Source organism: Ipomoea nil, unplaced genomic scaffold, assembly GCF_001879475.1.
Source record: "Ipomoea nil cultivar Tokyo-kokei standard unplaced genomic scaffold, Asagao_1.1 scaffold2847, whole genome shotgun sequence".
In the NCBI taxonomy this organism is placed as follows: Eukaryota; Viridiplantae; Streptophyta; class Magnoliopsida; order Solanales; family Convolvulaceae; genus Ipomoea; species Ipomoea nil.
In genome coordinates, this window is record NW_017619275.1 from 435,395 (window position 1) to 452,291 (window position 16,897).

Consider the following 16,897-nt stretch of genomic DNA (forward strand, 5'->3'; position numbering starts at 1 on the left):
TATCCTCCCTATATCCATCTTCTCCGTATGGATATAGAATCGGATAATGCAATGGTAAGTATGCTGGGTTTAGTTCACTAATTCTCTTAAGAGATCCTGATTTTGATTCCACCAATATATCACGCTGGCCCATTACTGGATCCAGGTCTCCCACTATTAGAGCGACTACCTTAGATACAGTTGGTAAATTATATGTTCTAGCATCCTTTTTCCTCTTTCTTATTAGTCTCATTCGTATTTCTGTCCGAGGATTAGTTTCAATCTCCGTCCTAGGCATTCAAAATGATTTAACCAATACATTGTGTTCGTCCAGAACTTGTTTAATGTCATCGACCACCTCCAAGTGCAATGACTTTTGATCATTATCGCCCCTATGTAAAAAGAATAAAAATCAATTACTTTTCGTATACTTTAAAAAATGAAAACAATATTCGAAGATAAACATAAGATACATGATGAAAATAAAAGAAATGTACATTATTGAATTAAGACAATTGGTAATCTCATTCTGCGTGTCATGGATGTACTGAGCAAACTTCAGAGGTGCACCATCAGCGGGTAATAGACTTCCTATCAGGTGGAAATTTTGGCCATTTATCCGGTACACTGGTGGGGCACTACCAATATTAATTGTTCTATCAACTTTTCCACCCATCGACGTAAAACAAAACATATTGTTATAGGACCTAATATTCTCTAAAAAGTGATTTTGTTTGTCCCCTGGGTAAAAGAATAAGTCATACAATTTTTTTGGCGGTGTTGTAGACATAGGTAATTTGATCTTTCCATGACTGCAACATAAGGAATATTTAACAATCCCATTAACCTTGGACTTCTCTAATCGTTCCTCATACCAAAACACCGCACCACAATGTACACATGAATCAATAGGGTCATCAAAATCAGCATAATCGACTGTTGCAACAAATAAAAAAGTATTGTTAGAATTTTGGTTAACAACTTTTATTAAAAAATCTGAAATCTATATTTCATCCAAAAAAACATTTGTAAGAGCGAAACTAACCACCTGGAATATTAGGTGTGATTTGCTCATGTTCAATTTCTTCGTTGAACTCATTGTGTAGGTTTCGACATTAAGTTGAATAATCACTCCTAATATGCGTTAACCGACTTGTAATATTATGGTTGATCGGTTCGGTAGTGAGTTGGCTCCCTATTTATAATAATCATATAAAAACAAATAAGTCATAACTTTTAAGAATTTTGTTACTTGAGTGGTTAAATAAAATATAGGATTCGTAAATGACGTACTTGATACTCTATTCGTATTATAAGTATCATGTATATTCAGTGAGTCACATACTGAATGTTTTTGCACTCCACCTGTTTCGGAAAGAAGAATATTAGGTTGAATATATAGTTAGATACTCATTCTCTTGTACTTTTATGTTCCAAAAGAACACACAATTACAATAATTATAAACATGATTCATTATGTGAAGTTGTGAACTAAACTAACCAGAATTCAATATAGTACTTGGAGTAGCAATTGATGGTTGTACAATGTCACCATTTATTTTCATGAAGTCTATTTTCACTAATCACTTTTGACTTTATTGAACTAATTGACCGCCGCATCTCCCGAGTATAATTCTCTACCAGAGAAGAAAAGATAATAATTAACAAATGTACATAAAGTAAACATATTGCTTGACACAAATTCACAACTAAAAAAAAAACTTAATATGCAATCCAATTTTTTTTTATTAAAGTAAGCAAAATTTAAATATACTAACCATTACTAAGGCAACTAATTTGTCTGCGTATTTCACGCTAGACGCTTGCAGAATGATGTTGAGTCGGATTGTTGATATATCCATGTTGTTTAGCTGATTTTGAGGAGAAGATAAGTAAGTACCATGTACTATTTTGTTGCTATGACATACGATTTTTTTTTTAAACCGACATACGATTTAAATTTACCAAAAATATGGAAATAAAAAAATTATTATTAATGAATATATTTGAATTTAAATTATTGTCATTCCTAAAAGCTCAACACATTCACGGTCCCAAAGTAACAAAGGTGCATTACCATTAACATCAACGACACGAATTCTGACCTTATATCTTAAAACAGCCCCATTCAAAATTCTACCACATTTTATGCAAAAATACATTCCATATTTGAAATCCAATTTTTTGAAACATCCTTGAGACTTGCAAGAGACATAGTACCAATCATATATGCTAGAATCAATACAATTAATTTTACAGGCCACCCAGTACTCTCCGAACTGCAAGCAAAAAATAAAAATATGAAAAGTTATATTAGACAGTTAAAAAGTATATTTATCTAAAAAAGTATAGAATATACCTCTCTCCGTTCATAGATATCAGAAATACTACTCAAAACCATCTTCCCAGTACTATAACATGAGTTTGCTAGTGTTCCATTGCTAAAGCTCGAGTGGATGTAATGCTCCTAAAGGGGAGTTTGTTCATGACTTACACTGAAATATAATTTGTTAATAATTTATTTAGCACAGGACAATATTATAAAATTATTAACTAATTCAATGAGTATATGTATATCAAATTCACATACCTTTCTCGGAACTAAATGAATTCTATAGACTCTTTGTTGAAAATCACATGTGTAGCATCGTATGAACTACATATTTTGACTTCACCAGCTACATAAATAATAACTCAAACTTTATACTTATCTACATTTTTTGTGCAGTAAACTAAAGGTTTTGTGAGATTAAGAGATTTTCAAAACAGAGAAGGGCATGGCAATACGCTTTCCCATATGTAAATGAAGTAAGTGCATCCTTCTACATTTATATTTACTTTATACAAAATGAAATCTAACTAAATAAATATAAGAATACTTGCTAGAAGTATTCTTCAACTTTAAAGAAATGGTAGTTGTATAAAACAATTAAATCCTTACTATTTTCTGCAACTTTGACCCTACAAAGTTGTATTAGAACAATTAAAGGTTCAAGTACATCTGAGTTCCAATAAGGCAACACTTTGTCAACATGTTGGTCCCACATAGTACATCTCATTTGATTACCACTGTACAGAGACAAATAATAAATTATTAGTTACTGTAATTAGTAAATTATTAGTTAGACAATACCATGTTAGTATGAATAGGAAGAATAATAATTCTGTTACTTTGAGTCCTCAATTAGAAAATCAATTAGACGCAAAGGCCTCCCTGCTATCGTTACATCCAACGGTGAGTAAATTTCCACGACACGACCAATGACATCTAAAAATAAGACAGGTTTTAATCAATCTTGCGGAGAAGAATATAATTAAAAAAAAATAGATATTACGATGAATAAAACAACATACCAAATAGGTGCTTTGGATCAATTCCTTCAAGGGACTTCAATGATGCAAAAGATTTTAACAATCTAGGGTAGTCTGTACCCTTGTACTCTTTCACCAGAGTCTTATGATAGAATTTAAGCATGTAAGGATGAATGCTTGTTTTATAGGTACAGAAATAAGTTACGGGCACAAAATTTTTTATACAGTAGACTTTTCCATCGACAAAAGTATTAGGACTACAAAGATGATCCTTTGGGATATGGAAGTGAACATATTCTCCCTGTATAACATTAACATAGTGCGGGTATATTAAACTGAATTTCAACAAATGAATAATGCAAGAAAACACATGAATCAATAAAACGGAAAGCTAAAAATTAATAATCCAACCATTATCCATACCCAAACATATACCATACACAGAATGTTTACATGTATGTTTAATGCAAGAAAACGAATGAATATATAAAATGAAAGTAACGAAATTTACCTGTTCATTGTGAAACATGCATTCTCTGCATTTTATAACATCACTATCTCTACTTTGATAAATATCATAGGTGCGAACCAATCGCAACTTCATCGCCACTTCAGTCTTCATAGGAGTGTTATCTCTTGCAAGGATGTACATTGGAGCCATGGTTTTAACAGAATGCAGCTCTGGAAGTATAGTATTTGATATGCAGTAGAATTGATTCTGATTCTGTACGATGTATTTATAATTGAAGATAATCATTATTGTAATTAATTGAATGCCGTATCTTGAGAAACGAAGCGTCCAAAATTTGAATTCACGCATGCGAAAAAGGTTTTGGTACTTAATATAGAACCTTTCTCAATTATAAGCCACAAAATATCGTTCAAAAATCGTAAACCCTAAAATAATGCATCTGGCATATTACCGTGGAAATTTTGTGGCCGAAAGTAATTCAAATGCTTCAACGATGAAAATGATATTCGTTGATTAGTTCAGAAAGCAGATACAATAGAATACTAAGTAGATATGTTTAACGTAAACTACTCCTACACAATAGGCTAGTCATACTAGTAAACTACTGACTTATTCTAATACAATATGAATAACAATTATAATAATAATAATAATAATAATAATAATAATAATAATAATAATAATAATAATAACATGGCTAACACTCCCCCTCAAGCTCAAGGAGGGTGCACAACCACGTTGAGCTTGTCTCGTAAAGCAGCAAAACGAGGGCCAGGTAGCGGTTTGGTGAAGATATCGGTTAGCTGGTCCTTGGTCGAAACAAAATTCACTGTCATATCTCCGGATGCGACCTTGTCTTGAACGAAGTGGTAGTCAATTTCCACATGTTTAGTCCTGGCGTGAAAAACCGGGTTGGCACAAAGATACGTAGCGCCGAGATTATCACACCATAGGCTAGACAGTTCTCCGCTATGTAGCCCTAGCTCCCGCAGTACCGACACAACCCACGTGACCTCAGCAGAGACGTCAGCGAGAGCTTTGTACTCAGCCTCAGTGGAGGAGCGAGCAACAGTCCGCTGCTTCCTGGATAACCAAGAGATCAGATTAGTCCCAAGGAAAACAGCATATCCGCTAGTACTCTTTCTGTCTACCGGGCAACCGGTCCAATCGGAATCTGAAAAGGCATGAATAGTAGCCGAGGGAGAAGGTGTCAGTCGTAGACCGTGAGTTAGAGTCCCTATGATGTACCGAAGGACCCGCTTCACGAGACTCCAATGATCAGTAGTGGGGGAATGCATGAATTGACATAACCGATTCACAGCAAAAGACAGATCAGGCCTCGTAATGGTTAAGTACTGAAGTGCCCCTACTATGCGGCGATATTGAGTCGGATTGTCACACGGTTCCTGAGACGGTGAAACAGCGTGAGTTACTGCCGCGGGTGTAGCAAGCGGTTTGCACTCGGACATTCCAACGCGAGCTAGTATGTCATTCATGTAACGACGTTGTGAGAGCATCATGCCGGAGTCAAGCTGAACCGTTTCTATGCCAAGAAAGAATCCAGGCGTGCCAAGATCCTGGATTTTGAATGTGTCTGATAGTCGGTGTAGGAGGGTGTTGATGAGGGCTGCATCATTGCCCATCATAATTATGTCATCAACATACACGAGCAGGTAGACCTGTGACTGGCCAGATGTGTAATGAAAGAGAGATACATCCGTTTTCGATGGTGCAAAACCTGCAGAAAGCAAATAGTCATGCAGCCTTTTGAACCAAGCTCGGGGAGCATGTTTCAGGCCATACAAGGAGCGCTGAAGATGGCACACATAATCCGGATGTGTGGGATCTTCATACCCCGGTGGCTGCTTCATGTAGACAGTCTCAGCTAGATGCCCATTAAGGAAGGCGTTATGAACGTCTAGCTGACGGAGTGTCCAATGATGAGAAACAGCAAGGGAAAATAGCAGACGGACAATACTCGGCTTGACAACAGGACTAAAGGTGTCGAAGAAGTCCTCGTCGGCTACCTGATTAAAGCCTTTGGCCACAAGCCTAGCTTTATAACGCTAAACTGAGCCATCAGCAGTACGCTTGGTCCGGAATACCCACTTGCACCCGATTACATTCATGTGGGGTTCGGGAGGCACCAGGGACCAAGTATTGTTGTGTAAGAGTTCATTGAACTCTTGATCCATGGCTTCACGCCACTGCGGGTGCCCAACAGCCTGAGAGTAGCATGTTGGGTCAGTAGTTGTGCTTAACACGTGAAACTCTTCGCCCATTCCTCGAGTCATACGGCGAAGCCGCATTATATGATCCCGAACCCGAGTCTGGGCTTTGCGGACTCTGACTGCACGAGTCCTGACAGGCCCTTCAATAGCCAATGGGGGTGGCGCCTCTTGTGCCAAGGGAACCGGACTAGCCGACGGCCCTGGCACGGCCTCGTGGGACACCACCGTAGGATTAGACACAGTCTGAGTAGAGATTGGACTAGTCGCCCACGGGAGTGCCGGTGATGATACGGAGTTGTCAACCTGTTTCTCCAATTCTGCAAAAGGAAAGACATGTTCATCAAAGCGCACATGGCGACAGATATAGACCTTTCCAGAAGTTAAATCAACGCATCTGTACCCCCTAAAGGACAATGGGTAACCTAAGAATACGCAGGGTGTAGACCGATACTCCATCTTGTGCCGATTGTAGGGCCTAAGATGAGGGTAGCAGTGACACCCAAACACACGAAGGAATGTGTATGGCGGGGACACTTTGTGTATAAGACTGTAGGGACTTTGAAACTGTAGGGCTGATGACGGTAGATAATTTATTAGACAGGTGGCTGTTTTAAAAGCATAGTCCCAATATTGTAGAGGGACTGAACCTTCGGCCAGTAGGGCCAATCCGGTTTCAACTATATGCCGATTTTTGCATTCTACCCGCCCGTTTTTTTCGTGCGTATATGCACATGATTGTCTGTGGTTTATACCGAGATTAGCAAAAATATTATGTAATTTACGGTACTCCCCACCTAGATCCGATTGAATGGATTTGATAGAACGCGAAAATTGGCGTTCTACCAGGACACGAAACACCTCAAAAGTTTTATATATATCTGATTTTACCCGTAAGGGATAAAACCAGGTGAAACGAGAGAAGTCGTCAACGAATAATACAAAATACCTATAGCCACTACTGGAAATTACATGGGAAGGCCCCCAAATATCAGTATATGCCAAATCTAACACATTTTGACTACTGAAAGGAACCCTATCTAAAGGAAATCTAGCTGATTTTCCCATATTACACGATTTGCATGATTCCAGTGAAGTGGCTTTATTTGTTGCGACTGGACAGGTTTTTAGGACACGACTCTGAACGCTTGCATGAGGATGGCCAAGCCTTCGATGCCACACATCGGGAGTGGTACGGGAAGTGAGGTAGGCAAAATGAGACTGTGACACCGGAAGTTTATATAGACCACTCGAGGTGGGCCCCTTAAGGAGTGTTGCCTGAGTTATGGAATCCTTCACAAAAAAACAATTCTTGTGAAATTCAAAGTAGCAGTTATTTTCATTAGTAAACCGTTGTACTGACAGTAAAGGAACAGATAAATCAGGAACAATTAAGACATTAGACATTTTTAGTGACTTAGATTCAAATGGTACAGACGCTTGACCAACTCGGGAAATAATCAAACCTGCACCATTTCCCACGCGCAGAACATCGCCACCAGTGTATTCGTCTGATTGGGACATCATAATTGCGTCTGGTGTAGCGTGAGCCGACGCGCCGGTGTCGGGAAACCATCCGGCCGTCGAACCCGAGCCAGATTCGTCGCCGACCACGGCGACGTGGGCCTGCGCTGCTGACTGTCCGGCGTAGCGCTGGTAACATGTCACGGCGGTATGGCCTTGGGCGCGAAAAATTTGGCAGCGAGGAGTGCCGTTCCGACCTCGTCCCCGGCCTTGGCCTCCTCGTCCGCGATTACGACCCCCGGACTGTCCATTTCCATGCCGGCCACCGCCCCCATTGCGGCCTCGTCCGACATAGTGAGCTGTTGGTGGAGCGCCAAAACCAGCCTCGGCACCCACCGAAAAGTCCTCTGCATGTATGAATTCCTGTGCCTGTTACTAATCTGAGAGTTGTGAGATTGTTACCGGTGTACCTGCGGCCGTAAGAGACGACGCCATGGCTCGGTATTCTGGACGTAACCCGCGGAAGACGAACAAATTTTGTTCATCAAGTGAAATAGGTCATCCGGCTAGCGCTATGTTTTCCACCAGTAATTGCGCTCTACCGAGGTGGAACTGATCGAGAAGACTCAGACAACGTGCTCGGGTGGAGCTGCTCAGCGCCGTGGTGATGGACTCCCACACTTCCCGCGATGTTGAACGGCCAACCGCTAAGTGCATCACCTCATCCGAGAGGGATGAGATGAGTAAAGACAGGATTGCCTGGTCTTGTCTGATCCACGCCTTGTAGTCAGGATTCGGGATCGAAGTCGGGGTGGCGGAGGCAGTCGCGGATTCGCCGGATTCCGGCATAGCAGCGATGAGCGGTGGAGGGCACGGGATCTCGCCATCAACGAACCCCAGCAACTCCTGGCCACGGAGGAATGGCACCAACTGAGTCCTCCAAAAAGGAAAGTTGCGCATTGTCAATTTTATGGACACAAAGTGGTGTGCCCCGGATAGTGGATTGGAGGCGGTCGCCGGCGACGCAGCACCGGCGGCGGTGACGGTCCTCTCGGATGACTCACTGGACATGGCGATAAGGGATGGTGGTTTACGGTGGTGGTGGGGAAAAATTTGGAGAGAGAGTCTAACCTGATTGGCTGATACCAGATGAGAATGATATTCGTTGATTAGTTCAGAAAGCAGTTACAATAGAATACTAAGTAGATATGTTTAACGTAAACTACTCCTACACAATAGGCTAGTCATACTAGTAAACTACTGACTTATCCTAATACAATAATAGTAATAATAATAATAATAATAATAATAATAATAATAATAATAATAATAATAATAATAACATGGCTAACATCAACCAACGTCGTTTACCATGGGCGGGAAACTGATTTTTTTTATTTACCACAAATTGTAACTTTATTATATATATATATATATATATATATATATATATATATATATATATATATATATAGATATAGATATATAGATATAGATCAGGGCCGGTCCTATCATTTTATAGGACCGGTTCTATCATTTTATAGGCCCGAAGCAAGATAAAAAAAAATGGGCTCCGGTTAATATATATTTCATGCCTAAAATTTAAATTAAATAAGGAAAAATTATTAATATCAATAACTTTAAATAAGATTAACAAGTTTTTAACAATTTTACATACACAATAACAATCATTGAAAAAATTCTAGGTGCATTCCATAATGCAAAATAATAAATAATGGTATAAGTGCCTTCATAGATAAATAATTATTATATTTTATAAAAATGAATAAATAATTTAAAATCGAGTAAACTTATAAACAATAACATTGTTATCATAATAAATAATAAATTAATTATTATTAAAAATTTATAAAACAATAGTTACAAACATATGTGAAGCTAAAAATCTTTTTTTTGACTAGGAGTAAGAAATTAAAATATTTTAAAACGCAATAAAAAAAATGTAAAAAGATATGAACGATAATTATCTAGATAAAATAGTTTGAACATAAAGCATATTATAAGTCACACATCTTCTATATTATTTATATGATTTTTATAAATACTTTTTCTTTTAAATACATAAATTTCAAACCTTTTTAGAATAATTTGAATACAAAGGTACGGAGTAAATTATCTTTTAAATTTTTTTTTTTATATAATTCAATCTCAAAATATATCATATAATCCCCTACGTCTATCTCAAACTCACAACCTTCCAAATGAAAGTCCAACCCGGGTACCATTAGACCACATAGTCTTAGTATAATATATTTAGTATAAGTATATAAAAATTTATAAATTTAGAAGCTACATTAAAAATTTAATATAAAAATTTATATATCTAATATAAAAAATTTCATATGTTTAGTATAAATATATGAAAATTTATATATTTAAAAATTAAATTAAAAATATTACTCCGTATTAAACACAAAAAATTAATAAAATAATTTTTTAAAAGATATATTAGAATATAAGCAAAGAAGTAAAGTTGAGGAATTCTAAAATGTGAAGGGAAAGATTGGATCACGGGCCTCTAATTAAATGAGGTTAAAATTTAAGTATCTTACCAATCAAACTAAATCACCTTATTGTTAAATATATGTATATAAATTACTTATACTCAATACATATATACTATATATAAGAGATAAGATGGGGTCCTTCCCAAGCCGGCCCTGATATAGATATAGATATAGATAGATATAGATAGATAGATACATACAGATAGATAATATAAAATAGAAGCGGGGACTCATTTTTAAAAGTGAGAGTGATTTGCAGTAGCCTAATTCCCTGCAATTCTATCGCTTCCCCAAGCTCAGCCGACAGCTACTCTTGCGAGACGAAGACACAACGACGGAGTTCCGACCACAAAGCTACTGTCGATAACACAGGAAGACTCCGGGTCTCCTCTCCAGTCTCCGCCTCCGCCCTTGCCGACGACGAAGCTGCTGCCTGGTCTCCGCCTCAGCCCCTGCTGATGACGAAGTTGCTGACTCTGAACTTAGCCTCCCGGCTCCCCTGTGCCCCTCCTAGATTACTCTGTATTTTCATTGTTCTTGCTTTGGGGTTCATCAACTTCTTTAGAAATCAATTTCGCAATATTTTTAGATGCTTTTTCCGCTCACTATCTTTCCACCCTGGTGTATTTCATGGATGTTTTTGTTTTTTGTTTTTTTTTTTTTTTTGTTGTTTTTTTTTTTTTTTGTTGTTTTTCAAATTTTAGTATCTGCTATTATCTATCATGTGTTTCTTTTTTTGTTAAACACTTTTTAGACACGTAGATGTGCGTGTATATATGAATATATACGAATTCCTGTAAAAATCCAATCATTTTTATTTTATGTGAAATTGCCTTCTATTTAATGTGATTCTGTAAAAAGGGAAAAGTAATACATGACTAATCTTTTATCTACAATATCTGATTAAATATGCAATTTGTAGTGTTACCAGGACTATGTGGTCCAATGGTATGCGGGTTGGACTTCCATTTGGGAGGTTGTGAGTTCGAGCCTCTCTAATCTGCTGCTAGTAGCATTCAAAAAAAAAAAATGCAATTTGTAGTGCAAGGAGCCTCGTTTGGTTCCCATTGTGCATGTATAGTAGGGGGTAAGTACATAAATCAATTTCTACCTTTACTTTTCCTTGCCTTAAACTAAACTTCAGGTTTAGGTCCAATTTTACATGTAATTTATAACAGAAATCAGCAACTGTATTTGTTTTTATAATGGCATTCCCACTGCCCTAACATTCTAACACAATTAAACAACCAACATCTGGATCAATCAAGTTCTAGTTAAGGTGGCAATACACCTGGGTAGTCATCATAAAATATAAAAATGATTGCATTTGATTTATGATAATATTGATCCAGTTGGAGTCTTGGAGATTAGAAGCATGGTTTGTTTTAAATATGAGACTGATCCTGGATGAACATTCAAGTTTTGATTTACGAATAAAATATAATATAATATAATATAATTAGGGGGTTCATCTATTTAAGCTGGCGATGTGTGGGCTGCATTGTCATTATAAAATATAAAAATGAATGCATTTGATTTATGATATTGATCCAGTTCAAAAGGCAGCACAAGGAAGATGGATAATTTGCAAAAGGGTGTTCAAAGTGTTATGTTGAAATAGTTGGGGTGGTTTGGCCTCACTTCATGTAATTTTGTTGTTTTGTTCTGTTGCATCCTTTGTGTGGAATCTATATACATTGTTAAAGGACTCAGTATGTAGTCACTAGTCAGGAATGCAACACTGAGTCCGGTTGCAACCTACCTTTGATTAGTAATGTCTTCTGTCCAATCATTGAATGACTTTGAAGATCACTACAATGCACGGCATTTTGCATCTTGCTCCGTCTGCTGGAGAGTTTACCCCACATCACGCCTGCTGAGCATACATATATCTGGAGCTCATCATTCATTCTTCAAGGCAAAACTTCTGTTTTTAATGGTTAAATTCAAATTTGTTTACTATTGCAGGTCAAAGTTTCTGATACTGCTTCACTCTATGCTCTCTGCCGGTCATGGTTTGAGGAATGGTTTTCCTAAAGCGACTCAGGTCTGAATAACTGAAGTTTTCTTGCATGTTTACCACAGAAGCTCCATTCATTTCTTTTTGTATCATTTAAGATTTTTTAACATTCATTTTCCCCCTTATACTTGGTGATTAGTTCGGGTGTATTTTTGAACATTGTGAATATGATGAGAATATAGATTGTGTTTATTCAATACCAAAGTCTGAAGATACAAATATAAAGACACTAAGGGTGTGTTTGGTTCGAACATAGGAATCGGAATCGGAATGGGAATGGGTATCAAATACTTGGTAATAGTAATGGGTTTTGATGAAAGTATTTAACATGTTTGGTAGTACGGTGGAATGGGAATGGTTACTAATAGTAGTGCTTGAAAATGAATAAGGGAATGAAACCCTTATTGTATTTGGGTATGAGTTTTTCAATTGATGGGGTATTCGAAACCCATAGTAGTGTTCTAAAAACCTATCAACCAAACAACCATAATCACTTTCATACCCATTCCTATGGGCAAAACCCACTAACCAAACACACCCTAAATAGAGTTCTAGTCTAATACGAATAATATAGTTCTAATACTCCACCTCAAACGCAAGATTGGCTAGCCAAAACATTGAGCTTGTGACTGAGTGAATTAAAACGTAAAGAAGAAAGATGTTTAGTGAAAATATGAGTTATTTGATCTTTGGTGGAAATAAAATGAACTTACAACTCCTTCTTGGCAACTTTATCGCGAAAAAAGTGATAGTCGACTTCAATGTGCTTCGTGCGAGCATGAAACACTGGATTAGCACATAAGTAAGTTCCCCCGAGGTTGTCACACCACAGTTTCGGCGAAGAGATGAGTGGGAAGCCGATTTCTTGCCGTAGAGAAACAAGTCAGGTGACCTCAGCAGACACATCAGCTAACCCCTTGTACTCAGCTTCAGTAGATGAACGAGCCACAGTCCGTTGCTTGCGGCACACCAAGGATATAAGATTCTTCCCCAAAAACACAACAAAGCAACTAGTGGACTTCTGATCATCCGGATTGCCAGCCCAATCCGAGTCAGAGTAGGCATGAATGTCAAAATAATCAGAAAGAGATATGTGGACACCAAGATTGAGAGTCCCATTGACATAATGCAGAACCCTCTTCAAAGTCGCCCAGTCTGCAGTGGTAGGGGCATGCATGTGCTGACACAAACGGTTAACAGCATAAGAGAGATCAGGACGAGTTACTGTAAGATACTGCAGAGCACCGGCAAGGCTGTGGTAATGAGTTGGATCGGCATACGGAACCACAGGGTTGTCCACGGTTTTGGCAGAGGAAATTGGAGTGGCAACCGGCTTGCAGTCAACCATTCCTGCTCGTTTGAGAATATCCTTCATGTAACGCTGTTGTGACAAGAGCATGCCACTAGATAATTGAACAGTTTCAATTCCCAAAAAGAAAGAAGGAACCCCCATATCACGAACTTTAAATTCAAGAGCCAACTTACTAACAAGTGCATCAACACGATCCGAATCCGAACCCATAACCAAAATATCATCCACATAAACAAGAAAATATAGCCGAATATTGTCACGCGAATAAACAAATAGAGAGACATCAGTTTTAGAAGGCGAGAAACCCACAGAAACCAGAAAATCATGTCATCGCGTGAACCAGGCACGAGGTGCTTGCTTAAGCCTATATAAAGATTGCTGAAGCAGGCACACGTAACTGGACAACGTCTTGTCCTCATAGCCAGGAGGTTGGCACATATACACAGTCTCAACCAACTTCCCATTTAAGAAAGCATTGTGGATGTCCAACTGACGAATGGTCCACCCACGAGAAACAGCTAATGATAAGAGAAGACGTACCGTAGTCGGCTATACAACAGGATTAAAGGTCTCAAAAAAGTCCTCTCCAGCAACCTGATTGAAACCCTTAGCAACCAACCGAGCTTTATGCCGCTCAATTGAGCCATCCGCCTTTCTTTTGGTTCGAAAAACCCATTTGCAACCAACAACATTCATACCTGGTTGAAAAGGAACAAGGTGCCATGTAACATTACGAACCAAGGCATTAAACTCCGAGTCCATCGCATCACGCCATTCTGGAAACTTAACCGCTTGAGAGTAATAGGTTGGTTCAGGCACTACGGTAGAAGTTAAGGCAACATGTTTATGCGGTCCCATGCTACGAGTGGCCATAATATGCGATTGAGGAGGTGGAGGTCCCGCGACTCGTCGAGGACGTCCGCGCGGCTTACTGCGTTGCGCGACCGGCTGGTTCGAGACAGTCCGCTCACTGGATGCGGACGCTCGGCACCGTCTTGAACAGCCGGAACTAGCTCAGTGTGCTCCCAAGCGTCATCAATAAAATTGGCCGAATCACCGCCATCTTGACGCCTCACAACCAGCACAGTAGCCCATGGTTCCGAACACGGTCGAGCAACCTGCGAGGCAACACAGGCAACAAAGGAAAAAACAGTCTCATCAAATCGTACGTGGCAACAGATAAAAACCTTGCAAGTGTTAGTATCCAATCAACGATAGCCACGATAAGACTGAGGGTAACTTAGAAAAACACAAGGAGACGAACGAAACTGAAGTTTATTCTGATTATATGGGCGGAAGACAGGAAAGCACAGACAACCAAAAACCCGCAAGTAAAAATAGGATGGGGGAGAATGATGCAAACGAAAGTGTGGTGACTCATCAGACAGGACACGAGATGACATTTTATTAATAAGGTAAACAGCAGTCTCAAAAGAAGCAAGAGTGGAACCAAGCTTTTTATATTCTCCATCTAAATCAGATTGAAAAGAAATAATCTTGCGAGAAAAGGAACGTTCTACAAGTGATCGAAACTTGTGTAATCATCCACAAACAACACAAAGTATTTAAAACCATTCTCTGAAAGTAACGGCGTAGGGCTCCAAATATCATAATATATTAATTGTAAAGGATGCGTACTATTAGTTTCAACACGAGATAAAGGAAAACGAGAAGATTTCCCCAATTGACAATACGAACAAACATTTGGGAGATCATTGAAATTAAATTTACTAACAGCCGAAGACTCTAAGATTTGACGCAAGACTCTAGAATGCGGATGCCCCAAACGCATGTGCCAAACGAAAGATGAACGCGCAGCAATAAAAGCAGCAGGAGTAAGAGAAGACGCAGGCCATGTGTAAAGACCTCCAGATGTCTGTCCTTTAAAGAGGACTTTCTTGGTCAAAGTGTCCTTCACATAGAAACAAAGAAGGTGAAATTCAAAGAAAACATTATTATCTCTAGCAAAATGCTGAACAAATAATAAGGAATTAAAGAGACCTGGAACATGCAAAATATCATGCAACGTAAAAGAACTAGAACCAGTGGCTAACGAAGCGGAACCAACATTAATAATAGGCAAACATGTACCACTGCCAACACGAAGAGTCTCAAGGCCATCATAACTTGTCGCAGAAGTCATTAAGGAGGAATCAGGTGTAGCATGGTTTGTAGCACCAGTGTCAGGAAACCATTCATGAGGACCACTCGATTCATCACCACCTGAGACAAAAACATTCGCTTGAGGTGCCGAGGAGGCTGAAAAACGTTGCAAACATGATATCGCAATGTGACCCTGTTTGTATCATATTTGACACGTGACCCAGAACCAGAGCGACCCCGCCCACGGCCCCGACCGCCTCTGCCACGGCCAGCACCTTCTCGCGGCTGCTGGGCACCGCCGCGACCGCCACGGTACACGGCCAAAGTCGCCGGAGCACCAACGCCAACCCCATCATCCGCGCAGATCCGCTCGTGGGAGACCAAGAAGTCCTGCACCTCGGTCAGAGAAATCGGAGTACCCCGCACTAAAGTAGCCACCAACGGATGGAACTCAGGTTGGAGACCACGAAAGACGTTTAAGTTTTGATCATCCAACGTAATCTCCCGCCCGGCAAGAGCCAAGTCCTCAATCATCATCTGAGCACGACCGATGTAGTCCGATATAGAAGAGTTCCCCTGAAGAAAGCTTTGTAACTCACCAAACAACCGGAACGCCCGAGCTCGAGTAGAAGAGTCAGGGGTTTGTTCAATGGTTAGCCAAAGCTGCCAGGAAGTCGTCCGGCCAACCGAAAAACACAACGTCTCCTCCGAGAGAGACGAAATTAAGAGCGACAGGATCGCCTTGTCCTGCCGTCGCCACGCCATCTGTTGAGCCGAGAGATCGACCACCACCGCTGTTGCCGGTGCACTGTTCGCCGTCGATGCATCTGCCGGCGAAGAAGACGAATACAACATAGTGCCGTCAACAATGCCGAGAAGGCCTTGGCCCTCCAGGAACGGTAGCATTTGTGTCCGCCAAAATAGATAATTCCAGGAGGTTAGCTTCAGGGAAACAAAGTGATGAGCCGAAGAGAGGCTATTCCCAATTGGCACAGGAGAAGTCTCGGTAACGGTCCGGTCAGAAGAACGAACAGATCCGTCATCATTAGCACCGAGATTCTCCATGAGAGAAAACCTGGAAACTGATACCAGATGAGAATATAGATTGTGTTGTATTCAATACCAAAGTTTGAAGATACAAATATAAAGACACTGTTTGGATAAATTATTTTTATTATATGATTATGTTTATTAAAATCTAAACAGATTAAAAATAACGGTTTAAAACCGTTGTCTTTGATATATAAGACAACGGTTAAAAAGCCTTGTCTATGCTTGAAATTATCGAGAATACAGGTTTTGACAACACACAATAGACAACGATTAAAAAGACAACGGTTAAAAACCATTATCTATTGAGTCTTGATGAAACCGGTGTTATTAAAAGTCATGCACATAGACAACAGTTTTTAACCGTTGTCTTTTTTAGAAAAGACATCGTTTAAAAACCGTTGTCTATTGAGTATTGTTGAAACTGGT

At 39.3% G+C, this 16,897-nt stretch overlaps 4 protein-coding genes across 4 annotated transcripts in view; all 4 read right to left on the minus strand.

The window, feature by feature from the left end:
* Positions 1-16,897, minus strand: part of LOC109160445 (disease resistance protein RPM1-like) — an 81,448-nt gene that overhangs the window by 30,731 nt on the left and 33,820 nt on the right. The window lies entirely within an intron of this gene.
* On the minus strand, positions 278-3,952 carry LOC109160437. Its single transcript, XM_019308736.1, has 8 exons — positions 3,803-3,952; positions 3,334-3,592; positions 3,151-3,247; positions 2,979-3,048; positions 2,339-2,446; positions 2,057-2,258; positions 855-915; positions 278-371 (listed from the first exon to the last, which is right to left on the minus strand). The coding sequence occupies exons 1-8, from the start codon at positions 3,950-3,952 to the stop codon at positions 278-280; spliced, it is 1,041 nt and encodes a 346-aa protein (XP_019164281.1).
* Positions 8,014-8,526, minus strand: LOC109160439. Its single transcript, XM_019308737.1, has one exon. The coding sequence runs from the start codon at positions 8,524-8,526 to the stop codon at positions 8,014-8,016; it is 513 nt and encodes a 170-aa protein (XP_019164282.1).
* LOC109160440 (uncharacterized mitochondrial protein AtMg00810-like) lies at positions 12,887-13,525 on the minus strand. Its single transcript, XM_019308738.1, has one exon. The coding sequence runs from the start codon at positions 13,523-13,525 to the stop codon at positions 12,887-12,889; it is 639 nt and encodes a 212-aa protein (XP_019164283.1).

Excerpts from the sequence above, each read along its gene's own strand:
- LOC109160439 (XM_019308737.1), bottom strand. The coding sequence starts at position 8,526 with ATGTCCAGTGAGTCATCCGAGAGGACCGTCACCGCCGCCGGTGCTGCG.
- LOC109160437 (XM_019308736.1), bottom strand. The coding sequence starts at position 3,952 with ATGGCTCCAATGTACATCCTTGCAAGAGATAACACTCCTATGAAGACT. Across the intron at positions 3,049-3,150 it reads TTTCTAATTGAGGACTCAAA|TGGTAATCAAATGAGATGTA; the intron begins GTAACAGAATTA and ends GTCTCTGTACAG. Across the intron at positions 372-854 it reads CATTGTGGTGCGGTGTTTTG|GGGCGATAATGATCAAAAGT; the intron begins GTATGAGGAACG and ends CTTTTTACATAG.
- LOC109160440 (XM_019308738.1), bottom strand. The coding sequence starts at position 13,525 with ATGGGTTCGGATTCGGATCGTGTTGATGCACTTGTTAGTAAGTTGGCT.